General features: G+C 38.7%; 1 protein-coding gene across 5 annotated transcripts in view; it reads right to left on the reverse strand.

Annotated features, from left to right (window-relative positions):
- Window positions 1-6,450, reverse strand: part of MAP9 (microtubule associated protein 9) — a 50,371-nt gene extending 43,921 nt beyond the window's left edge. For 2 of the 5 annotated variants that reach the window (XM_070386688.1, XM_070386683.1), the window contains exons 1-4: window positions 6,263-6,450; window positions 5,016-5,161; window positions 4,209-4,293; window positions 2,807-3,115 (exon numbers count right to left, since the gene is read on the reverse strand). In XM_070386688.1, the coding sequence (XP_070242789.1) occupies window positions 2,807-3,115; window positions 4,209-4,293; window positions 5,016-5,090 (469 nt within the window). In that variant the 5' untranslated portion in view covers window positions 5,091-5,161; window positions 6,263-6,450. The remainder of the gene's footprint in view (window positions 1-2,806; window positions 3,116-4,208; window positions 4,294-5,015; window positions 5,162-6,262) is intronic. The other 3 variants (XM_070386686.1, XM_070386687.1, XM_070386685.1) reach the window with 3 other exon arrangements.
- Between the last annotated feature and the right edge of the window lie 17,998 nt (window positions 6,451-24,448).

Consider the following 24,448-nt stretch of genomic DNA (forward strand, 5'->3'; position numbering starts at 1 on the left):
AAAGGTATTAAATAGATGGATTATTGCTGATTATGTACCATAAAGTTTTAATTATATACTTATATCTATATCAGACTAAGTTTTAGCTTTTATAGAAGGAAATGGCAACCCACTCCAGTGTTCTTGCCTGGAGAATCCCAGGGACGGGGAGCCTGGTGGGCTGCCATCTCTGGGGTCGCACAGAGTCGGACACAACTGAAGCGACTTAGCAGCAGTATGCTCACAGTTTCTTATTACCTAATGAAAAGCTTTTCAGAATCAGGACAAATAGAACAAACATAATCTATAAAAATAGATTTTTAAACTCAACTATGACTAGGGAATACTACATACTCTATCTTTCATAAAGATTCACTGTGCATATGTCTTTATTAATGGTTCCAAGTAGTTCTCTCATAAAGAAGTCGGTTTAAAATTTCTATAACTCTGTGTTTTCCCCTTAATACAATGAACAAACTGTGGAAAATACTGTGGAAAAAGGTGATTTATTGGATTACTCACTATTTGATTATGTTTTCCTTCTCTCCATTTTTTATTTTACTCAGTACACTGGTAAGGGACATTTTAGCAAGTAAATTCTGTTTCATTAGACCTTGTGCTTACACTTTTGTAGACGTTTATAGTTTAAGACATACTTTAGTGTGATGAGTGTGTGCTGTCATGTCTGACTCTTTGTAACCCCATGGGACTATAACTCGCCTGCCAGGCTCCTCTGTCCATGGAACTTTCCAGGCAAGAATACTGGAGTCCTCCTCCCGGGGGATCTCCCCAACCCGGGGATCAAGCCCACCTCTCCTGCATCTCCTGCAATGGCAGGTGGATTCTTTACCACTGTGTCACCTGGGTACATTCTTCAAACAATTCTGTAGGAAGGGAGAGCAAGGTTCCTCTCCCTCCTCATGAGGACAGTAAGGCTTACCCTATTGCTAAGGTCAAACATAATTAACATACAGTGGCTTTTTCCCTAGTATCACTGCTGATTCATGTCTTCTCATTTGAAAGTGGATAGGATTGTCAGGGGTGGAAAAAGGAGTGGGTCCCTAATACATATCTGAAATAAAGCTTTGCCTGAGGTTATCCGTGCTATCTAATATATAAAGTATGAAATACTTCCCAGTATTGTATTTAATGATTATATAAAGGAAAGAGGTTTTTGTGAAGGTTAGTATCAACTACTACTGTTTTCCATGAAACATAAAAAGACTGGAAGACCCCAAATCCTTCACCTTCTCTGCCCTTGTTCCTGCATGGTAGCCCAGGGGATCTCACGGCAGTTAGTGCCTGATTCACTCCATCCCTGCTCCTCTGTGCCCAGGGCTCAATAGAATTGTGGAGAAACTATTGTAATGGTCATACCAGGAAATTCCCCACAGAAAACTGAGTTTTAGTGGATTTTCCTGGGGAACAGAGAAACCAAATGGAGATTCTCTTAAGGAAGTCTGGAGGCTTAAACGATAAGAGTAACAACACCTCTCTCTCCCATCCCCATTTCAAATATACAAATGTCAAATAGATATTCTGGCTGCATGGAAATGATTCTTTAGGACTAGCCCCAATGCTGCTCTCTATCCCTAATGTTTGGAGTGTGAGATGGATTAGAAAGGATTCCACTGTAGTTACAGTGCTAAAAGCAAAACTGGAGCTCATATGTCTACGCGAGGCTGGATGTGGATGCTCAAAGTTCTTGCACCTCCTGCATTCATTCAGTCTCGCATCTCTGCTGGTGCCTGATAGGAGGCCAAAGAACTTTCAGTCATCCACATCCAGCCTCGCTAAGGCCTATGAGCTCCAATTTTGTTTTTAGCAGTATAACTACAATGGAATCTTTTCTAATCAATCTCATACTCCAGACATTAGGGTTAGAGCAGCACTGGGGGAGTCCTTAAAACAATCATATCCATGCAGTCATTTGCCAGAATATTTGTTTGACATCTGTATATTTGAAATGGGGGTTGGAGGACGGGAGGGAGAGGTGTTGTTGCTCTTACCATTTAAGCCTCCAGACTTTCCTGAGAATTACGACTTTCCTCTATGGTTCTGGGTTTCCCAAGTCACACTAGTGGTAAAGAACCTGCCTGCCAATACAGGAGACATAAGAGACGTGGGTTCAATCCCTGGGTTGGGAAGATCTCCTGGAGGACGGCATGGCAACCCCTTCAGTATTCTTGCCTGGAGAGTCACATGGACAGAGAAGCCTGGTGGGCTACGGTCCCTAGGGTCACAAAAAGTAGGACACAACTGAAGTGACTTACTACACACAGACGCACCCAACCTCTACACAGCCAGATCTCCAATTTATGGACTTCCTTGGTGGTTCACATAATAAAGAATCTGCCTGTAATGCAGGAGACCTGGTTTCAATCCCTGGGTTAGGAAGATCCCTTGGAGAAGGGACCCACTCCAGTGTTCTTGCCCTGAGAATTCCATGGACAGAGAAGCCTGGCAGGCAATAGTCCATGGGGTCACAAAGAGTCAGACAGGACTGAGAGACAAAAATTTTCATTTTCATTTTCTATACTTCTAGTATTTTTATTTATATCTGCAAAATTGAAATGTTAAGTCTGTCTTTTTTCTTAAATATTTATTAGCTCCTATGTAAAAATATTTTGTAATTATCTTAAAATAAATTTTCAAGAAATGCAATTACAGTAACCTAACAAATTACCTGAAGATGGACTTTTGATCCACTCTAGTATTCTTGCCTGGAAAATCCCATGGACAGAGGAGCTTGGCGGGCTATAGTCCATGGGATTGCAAAGAGTCCAACACAACTTAGCGACTAAACCAAACCAAACCAACAAATTACCTGAAGATGTACTTTTGATTGGAAGAATTCTAGGTTTAGTTTCCATTTTAATTTTCTCTTTTTCAACTTCCTGTTGTTTATTTTGAGATTCAGGTAAGGGATTTACAACCATGCCTTCACCATTATCAAATGCAATGTCATCGTTTTTGATAGAGACTATTGGCTCATGTTTCCTCACATCATTGCTTGATTTCTTTGTTTTCAAAAAAGACAGTTTTGGAGAATTGTTTTCTTCATCATCTGATATGTGAAAATTATTCATTTTTTTATTAACTGAATTTTCATCTACTGAGGTGTCAGAAAAATCACCTAAGGAAACAGAAAAATAGAAGAGAAAAATATTTTCAATAGTACATTTTAAAGTTTTGAAGGTTACATTAATCAAAAACATTACCTTAAAGGCTAGATATGAATTTACAACTGTGAATAGATTTGGAACCCTAAAAAAACTCCTAACTTAGGCAGTCTATAAATTAAAATTTTCAGTTTCATTTATTTAAAACGTACTTACTGAGTATGAATAGTGTATCAAGTCAAGCACTGTGCTTGCTCTGAGAGAAGTCATTCAAAGGTTCAAAACAACAATCAGTCATAGACATTTAGATTTTGGACTGTAAAACTTATTTATTTATTTTTTTCAAAAACTTCGTCATATAAAATCAAGAATATTTGTAAATGGAAGAATTAGCTAATAATGTTTTTCCAGTAAAATTTTGGAACTGCTATTCCATCCATACCAGAGTATTAGATTTTATTATGAGAAGAAGAATAAAGAATGCTAACTTAACTATACAGTAATGATTTAATTATTGTTCTGGTACTTTTTACAGAGAACACCGAGAGTTTTTCACTGAATATCAAAGAATAAAACACTGAATTTCAAGTTCAGAATTTTGTATGTTTATCTTGAAATGTGAAATGTTAATATCTTACATAACCAAAGAAACCAATTTAATCATACAGTACTGACATACTGGGTTTTTTAAACGGATTCCCTTTCACAGCCAAAAAACCTTGATTTAGAAAAAGCATTATAAAAGTGATTCTGATGTACCCAAAGTTCAGTTCTATGGTCCCTAATTATTACCTCACTGTAGGTCTCATAGGGTTGGCCTTAAAGATGAACGTATCATCTCTAATATAATTTACCACTGACAAGCAAATCTGCTATCAGTTACTTTTCAGTTTTGTATACACATTCAGAAAAAAACAAGGACAATCATACAACTTTTTGAAAATTAAGAGTGACTTTTTATTCATTAAAAAGTTGGAGACCTAAAACCAGTGAATTCACTGGTATTATTTTAGAATGGTGATTTTAGTTTGTTTTGTTTTCAGGTTTCGGCTATAAATAACTAAGGAAGCAAAAAGAAGACATTTCTTTTCTCACGGTCTCACATACCAATCTCATCACTGTCAAAGTCATCTGAGTATTCAGAACTTCTTTGTCTGGCTGAGCGAGCTGTAATTGCTTTTATTAGCTCATCCTGAAATGAGATAATTAAAATCAGTCGCCACCCAAATGTGTACTCTCATATGTAGAATTAATTCTTTAAACAGATAATGCTTGATTAATAACTGCTTTAAAACTCAGATTTCATTCATCTAACAAATATTTACCGAAACTCTACTTTATGCCATGCACCCAAACTCTAAGAGGCAACACAGAACGTCACAGATGACCCCTTTTTTCATGGAACTTACAGTTTAACAAGAAACACCAAGAAAATTAATTGAGGGACTCTATCTGGACCAGGTTCATTATAAACTGATATTTGGAAGAAACTGGTATTCTTCATGATCTTTTGTTTCAGCATATTGCTATTAACAGATGTAATCAATACCATAAATTGAGACCTTCAATTCAAAATTGTAGCAACTGGACACAGAAAGCTTAAATGTTATTATGTTAAACCAGAAAAAAAATTAACAATATTTATATGAAAATGGCAATTAGAAGTTGCTATTTAACTTTCACAAGCAAATTTAACTTTTAATATACTAAGAACCTAGTATTTAGTTTGGTAGTCTTAAAGCCACACAGAGGAGCTGGTAATACTAGAGCCCAAATACAATCACCTGCAAAATCTCAAAAGAAACATAGGATTTACTCATGCTCTTTATAGGACTGCTCTAGGATTACTTTCAAGTCCAATATTCCTAATACAGGAATTACCTTGTAAAATCATTCAAAATAAAAATACTTTACCTGGAAAGTAGTTCTTTTGGTGACTTTTGGACTCTTTGTATACGCCAAAGTTGTGCTAAAAACTTCATCAGACATAGTGTGTTTTAATTCTCGACCTTTATAAAATGGCTAACCAATGATAGGAATAATTCAACCTCTGATGATGGCTGAAACACACAAAAAACAAGTCAGAGATTTTTGCATGCTTGAGAATTTGTATTATTACATTTAATGCTTCCTTGGCCACCAGAAAGTGAAGTCGCTCAGTCGTGTCCGACTCTTTGCGACCCCATGGACTGTAGCCTACCAGGCTCCTCCGTCCATGGAATTTTCCAGGCAAGAGAACAGGAGAGGCTTGCCATTTGACCACCAGAAAAGCCAAACAAAAACAAGAAAAGCATCATTGAGCTGCATGTTCACTTCAACAGAGTTCTTGAAAATAAATAGCAAATTCTACCAACAAACTGGTTTTCAAAGAGAAAAGAAAATTCAAACTTAAGTTATCTTAGTTTTACAATTATTTTATTATCCTAAATAAGTTTTACAATTATTGCACTCACTTGAATAATGAGCGCAATGGCTTGTTGACAATTAAAACAGAAACTTTTCTACCTCTCTTCCATTCAAAAGTATAATATTGCCTACAAAAGAGGCATATTTATTTAAAAGGCTACTTTTATTTTTAAAATGAAGTCTACTTTTATTTAAAAGAAAGTGAAGTCGCTCAGTCGTGTCCGACTCTTTGCGACCCCATGGACTGTAGCCTATCAGGCTCCTCCGTCCATGGGATTTTCCAGGCAAGAGTGCTGGAATGGATTGCCATTGCCTTCTCCAGGGGATCTTCCCGACCCAGGAATGGAACCGGGGTCTCCCGCATTGCAGGCAGACGCTTTACCCTCTGAGCCACCAGGGAAGCCCTTTATTTGAAAGGCATACTTACTTAAAAGAAGAGTACTGTCAGCATAAAGGTTCATCTAAGAACTTCATCATTTAATTTTTTTTTCTTTCACTCTTCCCTCTCACAAAAATGTTAATACAATTAGATAAAACAAAATGAAGTTGCTCCAGGAGGAGACTGCCGGGCCGCCCCGCTGCCCTCCGCAGCGCGCGGGGACCGCTCTGGCCCTACAAGGTGGTGGCGCCCTGTGCCTGACCGCTCGGCCCATTGCGGCCGACCCAGCAGCCACCACTAGCCACGCCAGTGCACAGCCGAGCGCGGCTCCGGCCCCAGTTCTCCGCGACCCGCAAGTCCCGCCTTCTGTATTCACCTGGCATTCCTGCGGAGGGCAGCCCGCAACCCGAGAACCCAGCGGCTGGCCCCCTACCCGGCCTGCCCCTGGCTGCTTTCAGAGACCTGGCTCCTTAGGAAGCTTGGAGGCGAGACGAAGAATGGAGGTGGGGGGGCGGTTGCTAGGATACAAGATCTCTGGGAGGAAGTGACTACTCCTGCCCCGGGCCTCGGGTACCTAACACCGCCCTGCAGCCCTACGTGTCACTGAGGAGACCGCCCAGAGGAAGGAAATGACGTCAGCCACTCTGGGTCTGGGGAGAAGGATGTTTTACCTGTCGCCTATGCTTCAGTCGTTACCTAGGAGACGGGACCCATCTGGCTGCCTTAGAGTTGGCGCCTGCGCACTGAGAGTTGGCGCCTGCCAGTGGCGTGAGGGGCTTCATCAGCGCAAAGCATATCCGTTGTTTTGCCACAGTTGTCACAGACATGAAGTTCTGTGAATCGGAGTAGTGTACTGACGGACTAATGCACTGATAGATGGGACGGAAAGGCAAGATAATGTCTTTTGCAGGCTCAGGAGTCAAAGGGCACATTTGAATCCTGGCGCACCTCTCTCTATCCATGTGATGTCCTGCAATTTAAGGTCTGTATACCCTAGTTTCCTCTTCTGTATTAAAAAAAAAAAAGGAGGCTATAATATTAATAGTAACCTTAATAGCCATAAAGAAAGCCGAGCGCCAGAGAATTGATGCTTTTGAACTGTGGTGTTGGCGAATACTCTTGAGAGTCCCTTGAACTGCAAGGAGATCCAGCCAGTCCATCCTAAAGGAAATCAGTCCTGAATATTCATTGGAAGGAATGATGTCGAAGCTGAAGCTCCAATACTTTGGCCATCCCACGCAAAGAACTGACTCATTGGAAAAGACCCTGATGCTGGGAAAGATTGAGCACAGGAGGAGAAGTAGACCACAGAGGATGAGATGGTTGGATGCCATCAACGACTCGATGGACATGAGTTTGAGCAAACTCCTGGATGTTGGTGATGGACAGAGAAGCCTGATGTGCTGCCGTGCATGGGGTAGCAAAGAGTCGGACACGGCTGAGTGACGGAACAGAGGTGAACTGGTGTTGCTGTGAGTATTGAACGAAATTATGCAGATGGAATACTTGAAAGATTGCCTGGGATTGCATTCCATCAGTGTTAGATAACACTGTATGTAACTCAGCCACAAAGGGCCTGGACAGAAGTCATTCCTTGGACACACAGCTTAAAACCCATTCCAAGTGTTTCTTTAATGTAAATTCTTTGGGTATGTACTCAGTGGATATTCTGGCAAAAATTGAATCAGTCAACAAAATAAACTAAAAAGGCAGAGGACTGTGTGCTGATAAAGTAACCAAAAATAACAACACTTAACTAGCGTAGGTAATCCTTAACAAAATAAACAAACAAACAAAAAAAGACACTTATTTAAAGACTTTAAAATAACAAGGATTTCTACTATTTTTTTTAATTTAGAAGAAGCTTAATCCTAACTGAATTGTATGAATTTATTATTCATTGACTAGTAAATTAAACTTGTTCTCAGTATTTTTCCCCCTACCTCTGAAATTTTTTTCACTTCTTCAACAATTTATTTATAAAGAAATCACAGTGGATACAAGTTTAATAAATCAATATGTTGAAAAACTAAATGTGCATAGCAAGAAATACTAAATTTAGTTTTTTTAAAAAGACAGTTCATGCTTTTAACAATCTGTGCAATGTAACTTTTTAAATACAGACTTCAGTTTATGCTCAACTTGTTTGAAAAATTTAGTTTGATCAACATTTGCTTAACTTTGATGTTTTCAATAAATCCTTTTTTAACTTTTTACTTTGTATTGGATTATAGCCAATCGATTATCAATGTTGTGATAGTTTCAGGTGAACATTTAAGGGACTCGGCTTCTCATATACATGTATATATTCTCCCCCAAACTCCCCTTCCATCCAAGCTGCTACATTACATTGAGCAGTGTTCCATGTGCTATACAGTAAGTAGGCTGTTGTTGGTTATCCATTTTAAATATAGCAGTGAGTACACATCCACCCCAACTCACTAACTATCCCTTTCCCTCATGCTTTCCCTCCTACAACCATAAGATTGTTCTCTAAGTTTATGGGTGTCTTTCTGTTTTGTACATTCATTTATATCTTTTCTTTTCAGATTCCACATAAAAGGGATGTCATATGCTATTTTTCCTTCTCTGTCTGACTTACTTATACTCACTATGGCAATCTCTAGGCCCATGTTGCTGCAAATGGCATTGGTTTATTCTTTTTAATGGTTGATTAATATTCAATTGTATATTGAGAAACCTATATGCAGGTCAGGAAGCAACAGTTAGAACTGGACATGGAACAACAGACTGGTTCCAAATAGGAAAAGGAGTACGTAAAGTCTGTATATTGTCACCCTGCTTATTTAACTTATATGCAGAGTACATCATGAGAAACGCTGGGCTGGAAGAAGCACAAGCTGGAATCAAGATTGTTGGGAGAAATATTAATAATCTCAGATGTACAGATGACACCACCCTTATGGCAGAAAGTGAAGAGGAACTAAAGAGCCTCTTGATGAAAGTGAAAGAGGAGAGTGAAAAAGTTGGCTTAAGGCTCAACATTCAGAAAACGAAGATCATGGCATCCGGTCCCATCACTTCATGGGAAATAGATGGGGAAACAGTGGAAACAGTGTCAGACTTTATTTTTGGGGGCTCCAAAATCACTGCAGATGCTGACTGCAGCCATGAAATTAAGACACTTACTCCTTGGAAGGAAAGTTATGACCAACCTTGATAGCATATTAAAAACCAGAGACATTACTTTGCCAACAAAGGTCCGTCTAGTCAAGGGTATGGTTTTTCCAGTAGTCATGTATGGATGTGAGAGTTGGACTGTGAAGAAAGCTGAGTGCCGAAGAATTGATGCTTTTGAACTGTGGTGTTGGAGAAGACTCTCGAGAGTCCCTTGGACTGCAAGGAGATTCAACCAGTCCATTCTAAAGGAGATCAGTCCTGAGTGTTCTTTGGAAGGAATGATGCTAAAGCTGAAACTCCAGTACTTTGGCCACCTCATGCGAAGAGTTGACTCATTGGAAAAGACTCTGATGCTGGGAGGGATTGGGGACAGGAGGAGAAGGGGACAACAGAGGATAAGATGGGTGGATGGCATCACTGACTCGATGGACATGAGTTTGAGTGAACTCCAGGAGTTGGTGATGGACAGGGAGGCCTGGTGTGCTGCTTTTCATGGGATCACAAATAGTCGGACACGACTGAACTGAACTGAACCATATCTTCTTTATCCATTTTCTGTCAATGGATATCTAGGTTGCTTCCATGTCTTGCTATTGTATCAGTGCTTCAATAAACATTGGGATGTCTGTATCCTTTCAGATCATGTTTTTCTCTGGATATATGCCCAGGAGTGGGATTGTGGGACCCTGTATATGTCCATATGGTAACTCTATTTTTAGTTTTTTAAGGAACCTACATACTGTTCTCCATAGTGGCTATACCAATTTACATTCCCACTAACAGAGTAGAAGGATTCCCTTCTCTCCACACTTTCTCCAGCATTTATTGTTTGTATTTTTTGATGGTAGCCATTCTTGCTGTTATGAGGTGATATTTCATTGTAGTTTGATTCATATTTCTCTAATAATTAGCAATGTTGAACATTTTCATTTCCATGTACCTCCTGACCATCTGAATATCTCTTTGGAGAAATATCTATTTATGTTTTCTGTTCTCTTATTGATTGGGTTGTTTGTTTTGATGCTTTAAGTATCATGAGCTGTTTGTAAATTTTGGAGACTAATCCCTTGTTGGTGATATCATCTGCAAATATTTTCTCCCAATCAGTGTGTTGCCTTTTCATTTTGTTTGTTTCCTTTGCTGTGCAAAAGCTTTTATGTTTAAGTAGGTCCCATTTGTCTTTGTTTTTATTTCCATTATTCTGCAACATGTATCAAAAAAAATATTGCTGCAATTTATGTCAGAGAGTGTTCTGTTTTCCTCTAGGAGTTTTATAATGTGCAGTCTCACATTTAGATCTTTAATCCTTTTTGAGCCTTTTAAAAATATGGTATTAAATAATTATCTAATTAAAATTTTTTTCATACTAATATATATTCCTTTATTAAATTTTCTTAAATTACTAAAACATTTTAAAATGTCTTTTGTATCCTCTGCTGATGGTATGCTATAATTTATTTAGCGGGTTTCCCTGTGATGGACATTTAGGTTGTTTACATTTGTTTGCTCCTGAGAAATGTGTACAAGGCTTGTGGGGCAGACCTGCACAACAGAGATGGGGGTGCTCACCCAGTACCCCGGCAGTCCTAACCCAGAGACAGTTTGTCATGTTCACAGCAGTTATATTCCCAGGGGCTCCAGAGAACTCATAAATGACTGAAATTGTCTTCTTTGATCACCCATCCCACTGCCAAGGGCAGAACATCCAGACCACTCTCTTAGCTTGCTGTTCTTATTGTTTAGTCACTAGGTCATGTCTGACTCTTTTGTGACCTCATGGACTCTAGCCCATCAGGCTCCTCTGTCCATGGGATTTCCCAGGCAAGAATACTGGAATGAGTTGCCATTTTTATTTCCTTCTCCAGGGGATTTTCCTAACCCAGGGATTGAAATCACATCTCCTGCTTTGCAAGCGGATTTTTTACTGCTGAGCCACCCTCTTAGCTCAGTTCAATCCAGTTGCTCAGTCATGTCCTACTCTTTGAAACCCCATGGACTGCAGCACACCAGGCTTCCCTGTCCACCACCAAATAGCTGTACAGATTTCCCAACACCATTTGTTGAAGAGACTGTCTTTCCAACATTGAATAATCTTGCCTTCTTTACCTTAGATTAATTGACCATAGGTCCGTAGGTTTATTTCTGGGGTTTCTATCTTGTTCTATATCTTTATTTTTGTACCAGTATCATACCATTTAAATGACTATAGCGTTGCAATATAGTCTGAGGTTAGGAAGCCTAATTCCCCCAGCTAGTTTTTTTTTTCCCCACCCTAAAGTTTGCTTTGGCTAGTCAGGATATTTTGTGTCTCCATACACATTTTAAGATTTTTGTTGTTGTTGTTCTTCTGTGAAAAATACCATTGGTAATTTGATAGGGATTGCATTGAATCTGTAGATTGCTTTGAGTAGTGTAGTAGTCATTTTGACAATATTGATTCTTCCAATCCACAAAGTGATATATCTTTTCATCTCTTTATGTCTTCCTCAATTTCTTTCATCAGCATCTTATATTTTTCAGAGTACAGGTCTTTTGCCTCCAAAGGTAAGATTATTCCTAGGTATTTTATTCTTTTTGATGTGACCGTAAATGGAATTTACTTAAATTCTCTTAAATTTTTCTTCCTGATCATTCATTGTTAGTGTATAGAAATGCAGCAGATTTCTGTGTATTAATTTTTTAACCTGCAACTTTACCAAATAAATTGATGAGTTCTAGTAGTTTTCTCATTGCATCTTTAGGATCTTATGTGTACAGTATCATGTCATCTGCAAATAGTGACAGTTTAAATTCTTTTCCAATTTGGATTCCATTTATTTCTTTTCTTCTCTGATTACTATAACTAGGACTTCTAAAATTATGCTGAATAAAAGTTGTGAGAGTGGACATCTATGGCTTGTTCCTGATCTTAGAGCAAATACTTTCAGCATTTCACCATTGAGTATTATGTTAGCTTTACTTTTGTTATATAGGGCTTTATTATATTGAAGTATCTTCCTTATATGCCCAGTTTCTGGAGCGTTTTAATCATAAAAGGGTGCTGGATTTTGTTAAAAAGCTTTTTCTGCTTATATTGAGATGATCATATGGTTTTTATTCTTCAATTTCTTGATGTGGTGTATCACATTATTTGATTTGTGGATATTGAAAAATTCTTGAATCCCTGAGATGAGTCCTACTTGATCATGGTATATGATCTTTTTAATGTATTGAATTTGGATTGCTAGTATTTTGTTGAGAATTTTTGCATCTATGTTCCTCAGTGATATTGGCCAGTAATTTTCTTCTTCTTCTTCTTTTTTGTTTTTGTGGTATCTTTGTCTGGTTTTAGCATCTGAGTGATGGTGGCTTCATTTAATGAGTTTGAAAGTTTTCATTCCTCTGAAATTTTTTGGAACGTTTCCAAAAGGAAAGGGCTTCTCCAAGTAGTTGGTAAAATTTACCTGTGAAGCCATCAGGTCTGGGACTTTTGCTTGTTGTTAAACCCAGTTTCAATTTCAGTGCTTGTGTTTCATCTGTTCATATTTTCTATTTCTCCCTGGTTCAGCCTTTGGAGATTGTACCTTTCTAAGAATTATCCATTTCTTCTATGCTGTTTATTGACATACACTTGCTCATAGTAGTCTCATGATCCTTTGTATTTCTGTGGAGTCAGTTGTAACTTCTTTTTCATTTCTAATTTTATTGATTTCAGTCCTTTCTCTTTCTTCTATTGATGAGTCTGGCTAAAGGTTTATCAATTTTGTTTATCTTTTCAGAGATCCAACTTTTAATTTCTTTGATCTTTTCAGTTGTTTTCTTTGTATCTATTTCATTTATTTCTGCTCTTTCTGAATTCTTTCCTTCTACTAACTTTAGGTCTTGTTTTTCCTTCTTTTCTAGCTATTTTTAATGTAAGATTAGGTTGTCTACTTGAGATTTGAGTGACTGAACTGACTTTGTCTCTTATAATAGTTTTTATTTTTAAGTCTATTTTGTCTGATATGGGTATTTCTACTCCAGCTTTCTTTTGATTTCCATTGACATGTAATACCTTCTTCCATATTCTTACTTTCAGTCTGTAAGTGTTCCTAGGTCTGAGATGGATCTCTTGTAAACAATGTATATTTGGGTCTTGTTTTTGTATCCGCCCAGCCAGTCTATGTCTTTTGATTTGTGCACTTAATCCGTTTACATTTAAGGTAATTATTGATGTGCATGATCCTATTACCGTTTTCTTAATTGGTTTGTTTTGTAGGTCGTTTCCTTCTCTTGTATTTCCTGCCTAGAGAAGTTTATTTAGCATTGGATGTAAAACCATTTTGGTGGTGATGAATTCTCTTAACTTTTTTGCTTGTCTGTAAAGCTTTTGATTTCTCCATCAGATCTGAATGATAGTCTTGCTAAATAGAGTATTCTTGATTGTAGGTTATTCTTTCTCATCACTTTAGTGCCATTCCATTCTTTGGGCTTCCCTGGTGGCTCAGCTGGTAAAGAGTCTACCTGCAATGCAGGAGACCTGGGTTTGATCCTTGGGTTGGGAAGATCCTCTAGAGAAGGGAACAACTACCCATTCCAGTATTCTGGCCTGGAGAATTCCATGGACTTTATAGTCCATGGGGTCACAAAGTCAGACACAACTGAGTAACTTTCACTGGGCTTCCCTAATGACTTAGCTGGTAAAGAATCTGCCTGTAATACAGTTGATCTGGGTTCAATCCCTGGGTTGGGAAAATCCCCTGGAGAAGGGAAAGGATACCCACTCCAGTATTCTGGCTTGGAGAATTCCATGGACCATGTAGTCCATTGGATCACAAAGAGTTGGACATGACTGAGTGACTTTTACTTCACTTCCCTTCTGGATTGTAGAGTTTCTGTTGAGAAATCAGCTGATAACCTTATAGGAGTTGTCTTGTATGTTGTCATTTTTTCCTTGTTGCTTTTAATATTTTATCTTTGTTTTTAGTTTTTGTCAGTTTGTTTACTATGTGTGCTCTTCCTTGAATTTAGCCTACCTGGGACTTTCTGTGCTTCCTGGATTTGGTAAACTGTTTCTTTACTTTATGTGATGGACATTTTCAGCTATTATCTCTTTAAATATTTTCTTGGATCCTTTCTCTCTGTCTTCTCCTTCTGAGACCCTTATAATGAGAATGTTTGTGCATTTAATGGTGTCCTAGAGGTCTCTTAGGCTGTCTTCATTTCTTTTCATTCTTTTTTCTATTGTTTTGCAGCAGTGATTTTCACCATGTTTTCTACCAGGTCACTTATCCATTCCTTTGCCTCAGTTATTTTGCTGTTGATCCCTTCTAGTGTATTGTTCATCTCTGTTTATTTGTTCTTTAGTTCTTCTAGGTCTTTGGTAAACATTTCTTACATTTTCTCCATTCTTTTTCCAAGATCTTGGATCATCTTCACTATCATTATACTGATTTATATCTGGAGATTTGCCTATCTCTACTGCATTTAGTTGCTTTTTTCTGGGGTTTTATTTTGTTCCTTTAGGCTATAACTCTGCTTTTTCATTTTGATTAACATCTGTGATTGTGGTTTTTGTTCTGGAGACTATGGAGTTGTACTTCTGGCTTCTCTTGTCCACCCTCCAGTGGATGAGACTGAGGCTTGTGCAAGTTTACTGATAAGAGGGACTGTTGGTGGGGAAAACTGGCTCTTTCTCATGTGGGCAGGCCACACACAGTAAAATTTTAATCCAGTTGTCTACTGTGAGTTGCTTGGCCTGTGCAGGCTTGGAGTCTATAGGCTGTATGGTAGGGATAATGGTGACCTCCAAGAAGACTCACACCAAGGGGTACCTCCCTAGACTGCTACCACCTGTGCCCCCATCCATGTAACAGGCCACTGCTGACCCATACCTCCATAGGGGACCCTGCCACACAAGCAGGTAGGTCTGATTCAGTCCCCTGTGGAGTCACTGCTCCTTTCCCCTGGGTCTTGTTGCACACAACATTTTGTTTGTGCCTTCTAAAAATGGAGTTTCTGTTTCCCCTAGTCCTGTGGAAATCCTGTAATCAAATCCCACTAACCTTCAAAGTCAGATTCCCTGGAGATTCCTAGTCTCTTTGCTGGACCTCCATGCTGGGAAGCTGACATGGGGCTCAGTACCTTCACACCAGTGGGAGAACTTCTTGGCATTACTGTTCTCCAGCTTGTGGGTCACCCACTCAGCGAGTATGGGATTTGATTTTAGCATGATTACACCCCTCCTACTATCTCACTGTGGCTTTTCCTTTGTCTTTAGATGTGGAGTATCTTTTTTTGGTGGGTTCCAGCATCCTCCTGTTGATGGTCATTCAACAACTAGTTGTGATTTTGGTGCTCTTGCAGGAGGAGATGCGCAATGTCCTAGTACACGACCTTGAACCAATCTTCTGATGTTTTCAAAAATTTTTAAGTGAATGTCTGCATCAGAGAGTTTCATTTACCACTTACTGTTAACTTCCTGACCCATATAAGTTATTAACCAACAAATATGATTTCATCATAGTACCTATATCCACAATGAGAGGACCATGTCCACATTTTCCTTATATATGAAATACTAATTTGCTTATGTTGAAATATTTATATTCATTCAAAAACACTCTATTTTTCATCTATTTGGTTAATATAGTTTGTACTTAGATTTGGTTTAAAAAATAAAATTCAAAAAAATTAGAGAGCCTCTAAGGAAAGAGAGTATCTTTTTTACAAACCCACTAGATTTATATTTTCAACTTAATTCAAAATAATTAATGCAGGATATCAAGTCTATGCCATACATAGCTACAATAAACAAGACAGTTAACCTGAACTAGCTAAGTTCTTCATAAGCCCTAATGCACAGTGGCTTTCACTATTATCTTAAGCAGCAGAATATTATGTACTTTATTAATACTTTCAGGTAACCAGTATAATAATATGTTAATAACAGCATTATATAAACCTGAATTAATATTGGGTTGGCCAAAAAGAACCCAAATGAACTTTTTAGCCAATAAACTGATAGTATGATGTTGTTTAATGTACAGTTTGCAATAAATAACTTTTGAATGAATGAAATCAAGAATAAACAAAAAGCATTTTAAGTTGAAAAATAATTTTTGAAACACTCCTAAAAGAGCATATAGATACTCAAAATGAAACAGTCCAACACGCAAAATTTCAGTAGCTTATTTAACATTTTCTCTATATTTTATTTTTCTAATATGCATTTGATCACAGCAAACTTCTTTAGAGTTCAGTACTCTTTCCATTTCTGAACTTTGCCTTTGTTCATTCAATAAGTAGTTAAGTATACCTATAACATTCTGTGTCAAATTTGGTGAGTTCCAAGGTAAAGCAGACTAAGTTCCTGTTTGGGGATCGTATACAATAGAGGGAGCTAGGAGACTGGGTAAACAAATAATGACTATACATTGTGAGAATTTCTCTATCAGAGTACATAGTAAGAAACTCTCAAGAGAGAAAAATTCATCCTGGAGGTCCTAAAAAATTATTCAGAGAAAGTGAATTTGAGTTGATTAATGAGTTTAGGAGATAAGGAAGGATCAGTAGTCTATTTTAAGCAGAGGAAATGGTCTATGAATATGGAGGCTCACACTGTGCTGTTTGCTGAGCAAGGAAGGGAGTAAGAAGGCCCATTTCCAGATCAAGAAGCAACTGAGAAGTGATTCTTCTACAAAAGATCCTTGCTTCACCTGAGTAGGCAAATTATTATATTCTGTGACTGGCAGCATGAGTTAGAGACAAAGGATCTTGTACTCAAAGATCCTTGCACTCATTGCTGGTTGAAAACACAAAGCACCCATCTAACATTTTGAGAGGTGTACTACAAAAGCAATTCCGTATGGGTGTCAATTGATAAAGATTATACTTACATTAAACACTGAATGCCCATGTTGGCAGAGAATAGGAAAAAGTACCCAGATTCAAGTGCATTTGCCAATCAATACTTGTGGCTTATAGAAGGCTTATAGAAACAAGAGGCTTATAGAAGGGAAATATTAGAATCTTGGGAGAGACAACCATGACCAGCTACATTGGATAAAGTGTTTATCAGTTTCTTATGAGTCATGGAAAACTGGCCATTGTTAGTCAAATATTCCAGTATATATTCTTTTGAGCTGTTATGTAGAAATACATGAGGTATTATGCAGCAAGAGAAATATGATTCCTCATCGTTCCAGCTCAGAACTTGTCATTCTGAACATATTAATTTTGTTATTAGGATAATGTCCTTAATTAAATACCCCCTACAGATATTGTTCTAGACAAAGATAAATGATCTGAGTGAATATCATTTTTACTACCTGTATGTTACTAACTGTCCTATACTTTACTTGTATCACTTCATTTATTCCTTATAAAGCTCGGTGAAATTGGTGCTTTTTATATCTACATTTTATAGATGAAAATGGAAGACACGAAAACCATTTTTCCCCAAGATATTATGGCTAATAATTGATAGGAGAAGGATTTGGATTTAGGCAGGATAACCTAGAGCCAGTGCTCTTAACAATGTTCTTGTTGGCGGGGAGGAATGTCCCTCCAAAATCAATGTCCTAATCACCAGAGCATGTCAAAAGGGACTCTGCAGAATGATTTAGTTAAAAATTTTAATGTGAAGAGATTATCCTGGATTATCTGGGTGGGCTCAACATAATTACAAGGGTCTTTATAAGGAGAATCAGGCAAAGAAAGAGTCAGAGAGAGGATGTAATGACAATGGAAGTGGAGATTGGAGTGATTTGGGGCCAGCCGTCAGAAAATGTTGGCAGCCTCTTAGAAGCTGGAAAAGACTAGGAGACAGATTCTCCACGAAATTCTTCAAAGGATTTAACCCTTTTTCTCATTTTAGATTTCTGCCCTCATAAGTATAAAAGAATAAATGTGTGTTGTAAGTCACTGTTTGTAGTAATTTGCTATGACAGCAATAGGAAATTAATACAAGAATTGTGCCAAATTTTCCTATTCATGATATTTTCAGTCAACTTCCTGCTACTCAGAATGGGAAAAACTGGGCAATATTTATCTATTTCTATGTTAATATGTCATTTCTTTTTCTGCTCCACATTACAAGGAAGCAGGGCCAATCATGGTCTATCCAGGAGCTAAAAGCTAGTCTGGTACATGGCTCCCTAGGACACTGACTAGGGAGTTAGTATGATGCCTTAAACTAATTGAAATTAATATTTTGCTGGAAAAAAAAAACTAGAAAATATTTGAAAGATGACTTGAAGGTTAAAGAAACTGGAAAGAAACTAAAAGAAAGATATTGTTATTGAACTTAGGTTTGGCTGCTTGCCCCTTGAAAGCCAATACTGGCAAGTTGGAAAGGAAAGCTTGCATTGTGCAGGAAGTCAGCAATCTGGGGAGAAGGTGGATGCATATCCAAAAGCCAACTCCCAGCTGCCAACCAGGGAGCAAGAGCTTTTCAAGGGGTGTTTCAGTAGTGTGTAGGTGGAAGGAGGGCACTACATGCAGAACAGCAGTCAGCTCTGACAGTCCTCTTGGAATTGGTAATGCAGTGGTCTGATCAGCGTCTTCTTGATTATTTTAGGTACAGTTTATCTTCAGCTCCAGGGTCAGTTTGTTCCCATCTCCTTGAGTCTTCTTAAAATGGTGCAAAATGGAGCATCTTATGTCACGGGCACTGTCTGGGCCCTATGCAGAGGATGTAGGGTGGGACACGGGCTGTCAGAGGGTTTTGCTCAGTTACAGTGTCACCCACGAAGCTCAGGAGAGCTGTGGCATGGCCATGGAATTGCAGTGAAGCTAGAAAGGAATGGATAGATTTTAAAGTATTTTAAATAATATGACTAAAAATTTAGTGAAAAATGTGTGCTAGGGAAGTAACAGGGTAAAAGGAGACAATATGATGTTAGGTTTGGACTTGCTGTGTTTGAGGAGCCTGAAATATATGGCAGTGGGTGAGAGGCTGGGAAAATAAGGAGTGGAAATGGAAGGGAGTAGGGAACTTCAACCTGGGTGTGAGCAGGGGCTATGGGAAGCCCAAGAAGGGAAGTGACTGCCAGAGACATTGAGGGAAAACCAAAGGAGATGGTCCACAAATAAAGGAGTGCCCAATGCTTCTGAATCGTCACACAGAGGCAGGAATTGAGAGTTTGATTTTGTCCCTTAGGAGGCCCCTGGGATTTGCACAGTACCCAGGTGAGGACATTTACAGTAGAAAAGTCCGAGATGTGTTAGAGGTGCTGGTACCTGCAGGAATCCGTTGTGCACATCCTGTTCCAACCCTGCATCCAGCAGCATCAAGCTAGTGGCTTGAAATCAGTCATGGTGGAGTATTCAAGTACCACAGTGTTACAAATCGGGTTATTTATTCTCCCCTCCCCCCAGATTAAACACTTACCTGCATTCAAATGGGTGAGAAAGAAGGCGAAGCATAATTGCATTACATCTAGCAGTTAATGGGAGGTGAGAAAAAGTGGGATGGAGAGACACAGGTATTGTTTCCAGAAGTTAGTGGGGCAAGGATTCTTTCTTATGGTATGGTATGTGTGTATGTATGTATATATGGCATATATGGTATGTAAGGTATGAGAACATCTCGAGACACAGGTAAGTTTGAAAACTATTTTTGTCTGTGAAATGTCCCAGACAAGACTGATTTGCTACACAGACTTCATTATATAATTACAGTTTTCATAAATTTTCACTACTAATAAAACTTCATATATAAAAACTCATATTATTCCTCAGGAGTTGACCTAATGTTCTCTCTTTCCTACTATAGTGGCATGTGGGGCATAATGTATTTCTGCTCTTTCTTCCATGTGTAGCTCCCCCTTTTGTTTGTCTTTTTGAAATTACTTGGTGCCTTCCTGCTTTGTCTTTTTAGCACAAATCTGATTTGAGGATAGAGAAGAAACATCACTGATTTACATGGTTTTACATAAGAACTTTATGAATTTCTGGGGAAAGGCATCACAGAGTGGGAAGTCTCCTTATAACAGATAATCCCTTTCAGAATTTTCAAGGAAAGACAGGCCAGAGCCTGGTGATAAGTGATGAAAACAAAACAAAATCTTCAACACCAGGCACAGAAGCTAATTCGGTTTAGCATTGTACTGCAATTATTCCTTCTTTTTCTCTTAGGAAAGTTTTTTTTTTTTTCTCCCTGAAGGGGAAAGAAATCCTATGGATGCATTAGTAACCAAATTCCAGAAGATGGCAGCAAAGAATTTAAACAGAATATAGAAGGAACATAATCACTAATATTTTGGGGATATTGTAGTTTGCTTTGAGTGTTAAAAATTACACTGGGCTTCCCAGGTGGTGCTAGTGGTAAAGAACCTGCCTGCCAAAGCAGAAGACATAAGAGACACAGGTTCAATCCCTGGGTTGGGAAGATCCCCTGGCTAGGGATTGGCAACCCACACCAGTACTTTTGCCTGGAGAATCCCATGGAGAGAGGAACCTGGCGGGCGATGCTCCATGGGGTCACACAGATTCAGACAGAACTAAAGCGATTTAGCAGGCATGCAAACTATTTTAAAATAATTTATAAAGATTTAATGATCAACTTTTTCTGTATCAGATCAGATCAGTCGCTCAGTCGTGTCCGACTCTTTGCGACCCCATGAATCGCAGCGTGCCAGGCCTCCCTGTCCATCACCAACTCCTGGAGTTGACTGAGACTCACGTCCATTGAGTCAGTGATGCCATCCAGCCATCTCATCCTCTGTCGTCCCCTTCTCCTCTTGCCCTGAATCCCTTCCAGCATCAGAGTTTTTTCCAATGAGTCCACTCTTCTCATGAGGAGGCCAAAGTATTGGAATTCTAGCTTTAGCATCATTCCTTCCAAAGAAATCCCAGGGCTGATCTCCTTCAGAATGGACTGGTTGGATCTCCTTGCAATCCCAGGCACTCTCAAGAGTCTTCTCCAACACCACAGTTCAAAAGCATCAATTCTTTGTCACTCAGCCTTCTTCACAGTCCAACTCTCACATCCATACATGATCACAGGAAAAACCATAGCCTTGACTAGACAAACCTTTGTTGGCAAAGTAATGTCTCTGCTTTTGAATATGCTATCTAGGTTGGTCATAACTTTCCTTCCAAGGAGTAAGCGTCTTTTAATTTCATGGCTGCAGTCACCATCTGTAGTGATTTTGGAGCCCAGAAAAATAAAGTCTGACACTGTTTCCCCTGTTTCCCCATCTATTTCCCATGAAGTGGTGGGACCAGAAGCCATGATGTTCGTTTTCTGAATGTTGAGCTTTAAGCCAACTTTTTCACTCTCCACTTTCACTTTCATCAAGAGGCTTTTTAGTTCCTCTTCACTTTCTGCCATAAGGGTGGTGTCTTCTCCATATCTGAGGTTATTGATATTTCTCCTGGCAACCTTGATTCCAGCTTGTGTTTCCTCCAGTCCAGCATTTCTCATGATGTACTCTGCATAGAAGTTAAATAAACAGAGTGACAATATACAGCCTTGACGAACTCCTTTTCCTATTTGGAACCAGTCTGTTGTTCCATGTCCAGTTCTAAGTGTTGCTTCCTGACCTGCATACAAATTTCTCAAGAGGCAGATCAGGTGGTTTGGTATTCCCATCTCTTTCAGAATTTTCCACAGTTTATTGTGATCCACATAGTCAAAGGCTTTGGCATAGTCAATAAAGCAGAAATAGATGTTTTTCTGGAACTCTCTTGCTTTTTCTATGATCCAGCGGATGTTGGCAATTTAATCTCTGCTTCCTCTGCCTTTTCTAAAACCAGCTTAAACATGGAAGTTCACGGTTCACATATTGCTGAAGCCTGGCTTGGAGAATTTTGAGCATTACTTTACTAGCATGTGAGATGAGTGCAATTGTGTGGTAGTTTGAGCATTCTTTGGCATTGGCTTTCTTTGGTATTGGAATGAAAACTGACCTTTTCCAGTCCTGTGGCCACTGCTGAGTTTTCCAAATTTGCTGGCATATTGAGTGCAGCACTTTCACAGCATCATCTTTCAGGATTTGAAATAGCTCAACTGTAATTCCATCACCTCCACTAGCTTTGTTCGTAGTGATGCTTTCTAAGGCCCACTTGACGTCACATTCCAGGATGTCTGGCTCTAGGTCAGTGATCACACCATTGTGATTATCTGGGCTGTGAAGATATTTTTTGTACAGTTCTTCTGTGTATTCTTGCCACCTCTTCTTAATATCTTCTGCTTCTGTTAGGTCCATACCATTTCTGTCCTTTATCGAGCTCATCTTTGCATGAAATGTTCCTTTGGTATCTCTAATTTTCTTGAAGAGATCTCTAGTCTTTCCCATTCTGTTGTTTTCCTCTATTTCTTTGCACTGATCGCTGAAGAAGGCTTTCTTATCTCTTCTTGCTATTCTTTGGAACTCTGCATTCAGATGTTTATATCTTTCCTTTTCTCCTTTGCTTTTCACTTCTCTTCTTTTCACAGCTATTTGTAAGGCCTCCCCTGACAGCCATTTTGCTTTTTTGCATTTCTTTTCTATGGGAATGGTCTTGATCCCTGTCTCCTGTACAATGTCACAAACCTCATTCCATAGTTCATCAGGCATTCTATCTATCAGATCTAGTCCCTTAAATCTATTTCTCACTTCCACTGTATAATCATAAGGGATTTGATTTAGGTCATACCTGAATGGTCTAGTGGTTTTCCCTACTTTCTTTAATTTTAGTCTGAATTTGGCAATAAGGAGTTCATGGTCTGAGCCCCAGTCAGCTCCTGGTCTTGTTTTTGTTGACTGTATAGAGCTTCTCCATCTTTGGCTGCAAAGAATATAATCAATATGATTTTAGTGTTGACCATCTGGTGATGTCCATGTATAGAGTCTTCTCTTGTGTTGTTGGAAGAGGGTGTTTGTTATGACCAGTGCATTTTCTTGGCAAAACTCTATCAGTCTTTGCCTTGCTTCATTCCGTATTCCAAGGCCAAATTTGCCTGTTACTCCAGGTGTTTCTTGACTTCCTACTTTTGCATTCCAGTCCCCTATAATGAAAAGGACATCTTTTTTGGGTGTTAGTTCTAAAAGGTCTTGTAGGTCTTCATAGAACCATTCAACTTCAGCTTCTTCAGCGTTACTGGTTGGGGCATAGGCTTGGATTACTGTGATATTGGATGGTTTGCCTTGGAAACGAACAGAGATCATTCTGTGTTTTTGAGATTGCATCCAAGTACTGCATTTCGGACTCTTTAGTTGACGATGATGGCTACTCCATTTCTTCTGAGGGATTCCTGCCTGCAGTAGTAGATATAATGGTCATCTGAGTTAAATCCACCCATTCCAGTCCACTTCAGTTAAAGAAATGTGATTAATATGATAAGAAAACAGTTTTTAATAAATATTTTTAAAAGACTTCATGTAAGATTTCATCAGCCAGTCCATTCCCTACTCCTACAAACTCAGCCATAATCATTGTTAATAGTTAGTACTCTTTTCTATACTATTTTTTCTATGTACATAAAAATGTTTATATTGTATGTGTTCTTCTATTACCTGATCTCTTTATTTGACTGTCATTTCATGTTAATAAAAAGCTGAATTGTGCATTATTCTATGATTATAGAAATGGATTATAGAGTGTCAGTGACAAATAGATTCAAGAGACTAGATCTGATAGACAGAATGCCTGAAGAACTAGGGACGGAAGTTCATGACGTTGTACAGGAGGCAGTGATCAAGACCCACCCAAGAAAAACAAATGCAAAAAGGCAAAATGTTTGTCTGAGGAGGCCTTACAAATAGCTGAGAAAAGAAGAGAAGTGAAAGGAAAAGGGGAAAAGGAAAGGTATACCCATATGAATGCAGAGTTCCAAAGAAGAGCAAGAAGAGATAAGAAAGCCTTCCTCAGTGATCAATGCAAAGAAATAGAGGAAAACAATAGAATGGGAAAGACTAGAGATCTCTTCAATTAGAGGGACCAAGGGAACATTTAGTGCAAAGATGGGCACAATAAAGGACAGAAATGGTATGGACCTACAAGAAGAGGTGGAAAAAATACACAGAATAACTATACAAAAAAGATCTTCATGACCCAGATAATCATGATGGTGTGATCACTCACCTAGAGCCAGACATTCTGGAATGTGATGTCAAGTGGGCTTAGGAAGCAACACTACTAACAAAGCTGGTGGAGTTGATGGAATTCTAGCTGAGCTATTTCAAATCCTAAAAGATGATGCTGTGAAAGTGCTGCATTCAATATGCCAGCAAATTTGGAAAACTCAGCAGTGGCCACAGGACTGGAAAAAGTCAGTTTACATTTGAATCCCAAAGAAAAGCAATGTGAAAGAATGCTCAGACTACCCCACAGTTGCACTCATCTCATATGCTAGCAAAATAATGCTCAACATTCTCCAAATCAGGCTTCAACAGTACGTGAACTATGAACTTCCAGATGTTCAAGCTGGATTTAGGAAAGGCAGAGGAACCAGAGATCAAATTGCCAACATCGA

Source organism: Bos mutus, chromosome 17 (genome assembly GCF_027580195.1).
Source record: "Bos mutus isolate GX-2022 chromosome 17, NWIPB_WYAK_1.1, whole genome shotgun sequence".
NCBI lineage: Eukaryota > Metazoa > Chordata > Mammalia > Artiodactyla > Bovidae > Bos > Bos mutus.